This window comes from Epinephelus lanceolatus, chromosome 15 (assembly GCF_041903045.1).
Source record: "Epinephelus lanceolatus isolate andai-2023 chromosome 15, ASM4190304v1, whole genome shotgun sequence".
Taxonomy (NCBI): Eukaryota; Metazoa; Chordata; class Actinopteri; order Perciformes; family Serranidae; genus Epinephelus; species Epinephelus lanceolatus.
In genome coordinates this window covers 18,203,697-18,210,426 of record NC_135748.1, presented here as the reverse complement: position 1 = coordinate 18,210,426, position 6,730 = coordinate 18,203,697, and the positions used below count along the sequence as shown (strand labels likewise).

General features: G+C 41.9%; 1 protein-coding gene across 2 annotated transcripts; it reads right to left on the bottom strand.

Annotated features, from left to right (window-relative positions):
* Positions 1-794: 794 nt before the first annotated feature.
* Positions 795-6,508, bottom strand: ccdc28b (coiled-coil domain containing 28B). Of its 2 annotated transcripts, none has more exons than XM_033641924.2 (6): positions 6,369-6,508; positions 4,778-5,206; positions 3,729-3,901; positions 3,326-3,480; positions 2,173-2,195; positions 795-2,053 (listed from the first exon to the last, which is right to left on the bottom strand). In XM_033641924.2, exons 2-6 carry the CDS (start codon positions 5,011-5,013, stop codon positions 1,999-2,001), a joined length of 642 nt encoding a protein of 213 aa, XP_033497815.1. In that variant the 5' UTR covers positions 5,014-5,206; positions 6,369-6,508; the 3' UTR covers positions 795-1,998. The 2 variants fall into 2 exon arrangements, with proteins under 2 accessions (XP_033497815.1, XP_033497817.1); XM_033641926.2 differs by having other exon boundaries at positions 3,729-3,898.
* Positions 6,509-6,730: the final 222 nt, after the last annotated feature.

The window sequence follows — 6,730 nt, the reverse complement described above, 5'->3', positions numbered from 1 at the left end:
GTCTGCCTTCTTTTGAATATAATGGAACTAGATGGCACTCGGCTTGTGGTGCATGTGAAAAACTCAACAGCAATATCTCTTCACAGAAGTCATGACCTGGTTTCTCAAGATAATCCACAGACCTTTTTGTGAGCAGTTTCTTGTAGGAACTAGTTTCATTCTGCCAAACTGCACCCGCCAATCAAATCACTGCTTAGAGGGAATCGTGCATCTACTGCTAGCTCACCTAGCACCACTGAGCTAGCTAACATTACAGCTCAGCCAAGGATGACACCATTAATATTTACATCTTGCACTGTCACAGGCTCGAGCCTCTCATCCATGAGAAGATGCATAGTTCCTTCTGGGTGGTGATACGATTGGCGGGTGTAGTTCAGTAGAAAGAAAATAGTTCCTACATGAGACTGCTCACAACAAGGTCTGTGGATTATTTGGGGTCACTGGGTCATGATTTGTGGAAAGAGACATTGCTGTTGAGTTTGCAGACAAGTCTACAGCCGATATCTCCAAAACTTGCTAACTCATTAACTGATAAACTGATTTTAGGGTGAACCATCCCTTTAATGGGTAGTTACTGAATACACAAGACTTCACAAGTTTGTTGTTTTGACTGTGCTTAATTCTTATGTAAAGCCAATAGTAAATTTTCCTTATAATGTGTAAAACAACAGAAAATCACTGACTGTAAAGGACCTTTGACAAGTAGAAATGTAGTGTGTGACTGTAGAGGCTATGCAGGCCAAGGCCTTAGAAAAGAGGTGTTCTTAGAAAGCAGTAAAGAAAATGAGACAGACTCATATTACATGTTTAATAACCAAAATGCACAAATGCTTCGATGTTTCAGACGGATCACTATTATCACTTTAATTGGCTTGTCAGGAATTAAATAGTATGGCCAAGGTACATTACTACCAAGGTTGAAATTAAATAAAACGCAAATCATACTGTCATCCCCGAAACTTTTAACTATAAAAGTAGCTGCCAATTTTTTAAATTGTACTGTTCAGAGATTTATGCCAGCCACATTACTCTGCTATCTGCTATCCAACACAGTATCATGAGAGACAAGTGAGTGTCCTTTGACCCACGTGTTACAGTAGGTGATTTTACAGCATTTCAACAGCAGGGTGGATGAGCTCATGCTCTGAGGGATGCTGCTACTGAGCCTGAAGGCAACCCTGATAAAGCACTGATGAACTCAAGTTTTGTTAACCGATCAGTGTCAACAAAAACAGTAGGTGTGCTGCACATTGGTATAACATATAAACCATTATACAAGTTCATTCACCATAGATTTAGTGTCTTCTCACACAGTCCATTTAAACAGTTATATCAAAGGTCACCCAGCTTTTAGTAAATCCAGCCTGCTTTTTAAGTATTAAACTTTCAAAGCAAAGCTATAAAAATGGCGGAGCATATTCAGGATAATAGCAAAAGTGAAAACTCCCTTTAAAATTCTGAGCTAACCACAGTGGTGTTGTCGACAAGGGCCAAATATGTTTGCTACTTAAGTATGGCTCAAATTTCTTCCCTTTGCGAATGATGCAAAAGACAAAAGGCATACTATGAAATACATACAACTTCTTCAACTGTCATGAAATGTGCTTTTTGTGACGGAAATTGGAACACAAATAGATAACCAAAGAGTGCACCTGCATTGTTTGAAAATGATGATACTAATTCCTTGACCATGTCGAAAACTTAAACACAACATATTTTATCAAACACAACTGTTAAGTAAACCCTCTGATCATTTCTTGTGCCATGAATGAGGGCTTTATGGTTTTGGTTGAGTGTTCATTTAATGCTCTGCTGCTTTGAGTCACTATATTGTTCCCTCGGCTTCACCGACCAAACGGAAAAATAGCTCCTCCTCCTCTTCCTGTGGATCTTTCCATTCTGTTACTAAGGCAGCTGGATCAATTCCATGGCAACCTGGACTGGTTAGATGTTGGGAGAAGATGAGTGTGTGGTCGCTGTGCTCCGCGCCTCACTTTGTCAGGGACCAGGTGTCTTGGGCAGGTCCTGGTTCTCAGCCAAGTGGAGCTTTTGTCTGAACGCGGACACGTTAAGGATTCACACAGATGAATTTTGAGCTGTAAACATTATTTGTCTGAGCCTGGAGTGTTGGGTGATCCCTATAAATAATGTCATTTAATTAGGAAAGGATACATTGACGTGCTGAGCTCCTCCAGCTGCGGGAACAAACGGGTGAGAGGTTTATTGAGAATAGGAACAACCAAAAATAGAACACGATGTGGTGGCACAAAAGGACTAATCACTAACTGTGGTCATGTTACATAACGGCCTGTGTGTCAGGTCAATATTTGAATTAAACTGTTATCATGCGACTGCATTGTTTACAAAAGCAACTAGTCAACTTCCCTTCTTATCCGCACAAGGGAAAGTCACTTCACAGCCCATCTGCTCTCCAAGTATTCCTGGCAGCAGTATCTGCCTGTTCTCACCTCCCTCACACACTGCAGCTTCCCCTCAGTGAATATACCAGCCCCAGGCGAGGGTAACTAGGAGCCACGCAACACGCTAACAATAGAAACTCTTTCAAGGCATTCTTGGACTACACATTGCTGTTTGTGCTGGATAATGTTTAACATTTAAACATAGTAGAATCAGAGCGTACAACAGCTCTAACACTGTCATATGACTAATCTCAGAGATGCTTCACAGCTGAGCGTGAATGGAAGAGAAACTCGATTTGTTGCTTACAAGTTACTGTAAGTCATGAGCTTGACGTACATGGAATAAATGCCTGACTCTTCTGACCTGTGAGGCTCTCAAAAATGCACACACACTGCATTATTTAACTACTATCCTGCTGAAATATTCCATGACCCTTTGTGGGCAGTTCATGACTGTACTGAAGTGCTCCTATGACCTAATAATTTAATTCTCTCCTGGTTTTTTTATTACACTGTTTTTAAGCTGTGACTATATCATTTGGCTTCGGCCTTGCTTAAGAATAAAAACAACGTGTGGGGAAATAATTTCAGTATTATGTGTACCTTACTGCTCAGCCTCAGGCGCGACCGTTTGTAAAAACACATCAGTGAAACCTGCCTCGCCCTGCGAGCCCAACTAAACTGGAGTAGACATTTCTGTGGTGAGTTTAGGTGCCATTTCAGTGGCTTGTCCTCAATGACAAATATTATTCTTTAAAATTCAGCAGGCAGTTTTGGCAATTTAAAAGGTACTGGATATTCAAAGATGCATCCAAGTTCATAACCTGGTGAAAACTGAGATTACATGTCCCTTGTTTATCAAAAGAAACAACACAGATGAGGATGCTGCTGTGCTTTTTGCTTACGTTACACAGCAGGTGTTCCAGGTTGTGGTCGGAGGCACACTTCCTCTGGTCCTCTGAAAGCTCCTCCACATGGCTGTCGAGGCTGAAGTGCAGTCGGGCCAGCTTCTCCTGCATTTCACGTACATGCTCCAGCTGCTCAAAGGAGCAAACTTTACCTAGGAAACAGATGAGTGAAATAAGACAGGTGTAACTTCTCAAAGACACAAAGTGTCATATCTTGTGGCTGTGGGAGGATTACAGCAAAGTCATAAGTATTTCCATGACACCTGATGTGTAAAAATAGCACCACAGCTATTTGATTTCAGCTTGATTCGTTTAACAAAGCCACTTTTCAACTGGCTTTATTTCCAGCCTGTAACAGAATATTCCCTTGGTGGCCTCTCTCTAATCAAGGTTATCTTACCGAAAGCCTGTAGTTTGCCTGAGTGAAAGTCATTGAGGAGGTTGAGGAGGCCTCCTTCCATCTCTCTCACATCTGAGACATCTGTGAGAAAGGAGTGCTGCAGGGGGGAAGACTGGACTACTTTACTGGGCCCGGCAGGCTGGGGGGCCCTGGGCTTCTCCTTGTGGGGCCTGCTGGAAAGCAAACAGAAACATCACACTCATGTGTAATGAGTTATTATAACTCAGTGACAACATTATTTAAAAAACAGCCACGCCCTCAGTCGTCTCATCACATGCATACAGTACTTAAGCTAAATTTTAAGGTAAAATGCAACTTGCCATAGTGATTTGATAACCGTTTAAGTGAGACTTAATAGCATTCAGAGGAAAAAATAACACAATCCTCCTTTAAAAAATGAAAACTTGAATTCATAAGCAATAGAAACAACCCATACTCAGTTCAAAACACTTTGGGTTTTTGCTGCTATACTATACTTGGTCTGGTATGACCTGTGGCTTATAGAGACTAAAGCTAAAAAACCTAAATAACACTATATAACAGATGTTACCAGTGAGTTTGCCCATTTTCCTGACTCTTTTACAAAGGCTTAGCTTTGTTGCTACATGCTGAACATTATTCACCATTATCCAATAAATGTCAGTTAAAATTTTATTTATTTATCTATTTATTTAACAGGGACAGTGCACAGACACTTCGCTGCACCAGAGTAAGCTATAAGCTATTTTCAGGAAACAGAGAGTAATTTCTCTGCTCATATACCATATACACCAGTTATACAATTAGTTGACTTCTCCCTGTATATTTAAATGTCAGTGCAAAATGATGAGTATAGTGTATTTAATTCTGACGCACTTTCAAGATAATAGACTTATTCTACTATACTCAGGTGTAGCTGTGGTGGAGATGCTGCACACTGTATATGATCTGACTTATCTAATAATGCCTGTTACCTGTTTGAAAAAGGATGATAGGACAAAAAAATGTACAGAGTATTTGCAGCAGTTTGTGTTTCCTGGAGAAATGTCCTGTTACATTAAGACACAAACCTGGCGGTCTTTGGTGGAGCTACGACGGCTGTAAACACCTCTTTGGGCTGCCCTGGCGCTCCTATCGACCTCTTGAATTTGCCTCTGTTCTTGGGGGAGGGGGGCTGCGGCAGGCCAAGAGAGAAGGTGGCACTTTTGCTGGCAGGCAGGACGGAGAGTTTGCGGGGGTTGATGGGGGGAGGAGGAGGCTGCGGGAGAGACACCTTTGGGCTCCGCTTCTTGCGTTTGTCCTCCATGATTATTTATCTTTAAAGAGAAGGTCTCCGGGGGTGAGATGATGAGGAGGGCACTGCCTGGCTGGTGTACAGGATGTCCCTTCGCAGCAACAAAGGTAGGAAGTTCAAAACCAGCAGCCTTCCCCCTCCCTGAGAGAAGGATGGAGGATTCTGACTGTGCCAAAATTAGCGCTGCAGCTCAGGATTCTCCACTCTGCAAAAAAAAAAAAAAAAAAGCATTTAGTGGTGCTTTCATTAGTTTAACAGCATCCCCAAGTTATCGCATCAATATATCTGTCACAGACAAATCTAAATCATCAGAAGGGATGCTACTACATCTCAATAAAAAGTGACAGACAAAGTACACCACTGATCGACCTGAGATGAAAGTTTTGCAGGCAATCTTCTTCCTTTTCCATAATGCCTCCCAGGTGTAAACAGGGAGTGAAACAGTGGCCTAGAAAGATATTTTTAGAGCAGCCTCGAAGTGGAACGACCTTAGAGAATATGTGTGAGCTGAAGGACGCCCCCGATTAATATTTTAAGGGACATTTTTCCAATCACACAAGTCAAGACAAATGATCCAAGAAATCCATAGTGCTTCACTGCAGTGGATTGTGTTCTCATGTTTTACTACTTGAAAGGCTGCAATGCACAGACAGGTAACATGAGTCCACAGGAGCGTAGTGTATGTTATTAAAATGGAATGTACAGAGCTTTCAGACAAATGGCTGAAAGAGAAAATCAATACACTGCATTGTTATTGAGGCTTCCCCATGGTAGGATAGTGGAGTTTAAAGGTCTTACCCTTATCTATTTACACTCAGTGGGTGACCAGAAAACAGCACATTTTACACTGTGAAGTAAGCCAATAAAATACAACAGACCTGCAATGAATTATGATATTTTTCTGTGAATTAAAGGCAGTATTACAGGACTTGTATTGGATAACATTAGTTATATATGTGGCATTTTCAGTAACATAACCTCTGAACTATTACAGCAGTACAGTGGTTGTTTATTGGTGCATATACAGATAAAGTGAGGGCATTTATGTCACTGTGGTGTCTGTTATTTGGCTATTTAACACTACACCCCATTAAAATGGGATGAAATCACAGTTATAGTGTGTTATCTCCCTAACACTGCGTCAGCCTCCGTTCAAAGTAGAATCCAAAGATGGCCCCTACAGTAATACACAAAGACAACTTTATACGCTGAAACCCTTCTTCACTTGGATTATATCAACACTAAAGAAAAGCTATTAGAAGAACAAAATGGAGACAGCTGTTTGTGACACCATCCTGATAAATTCCGAGTGAGAGCAGACGTGTAAACAGATTTATCGTCCTCGAGTGACACAAATAACGACTTACCGAATCAATTACGCACCAGAGAGCAACCTGGCTGAGCACGGCGTCGCATTTCTCCTCCCGCCATTTAAAAACGTCAAAGTACACTTTATTTACAGCAGTCTTCATACAGTATAGTGCTGGTGAGTCGACTCCGCAGCACCGCTGAAAATTACTGATGAAATGTAAAGAGCCGCGCGCGGCATCGATGCGCTCGGCTCGTGCGGAGCTGTCGTCTTTATCCGTCTTAAAGGGCCAGTACACCCCTTTGTGTGTGTGTGGTGTGTGTGTGTGTGTGTGTGTCAGGGGAGGAGCAGCCCTGCAGGTCGGTGTCACTGTTTACTGTCGTACAGGTGCAGCCAACAGCATGCTGAGCAAAGCTTGAC

What these genes read in the sequence shown, in the direction of transcription:
- ccdc28b (XM_033641924.2), bottom strand. Translation starts at nt 5,013, where the DNA reads ATGGAGGACAAACGCAAGAAGCGGAGCCCAAAGGTGTCTCTCCCGCAG. An exon ending in GCTCCACCAAAGACCGCCAG is followed by an intron (nt 3,902 to 4,777) that starts GTTTGTGTCTTA and finishes TTTGCTTTCCAG; the next exon opens with CAGGCCCCACAAGGAGAAGC. An exon ending in GAGGAGCTCAGCACGTCAAT is followed by an intron (nt 2,054 to 2,172) that starts GTATCCTTTCCT and finishes GTCCGCGTTCAG; the next exon opens with ACAAAAGCTCCACTTGGCTG.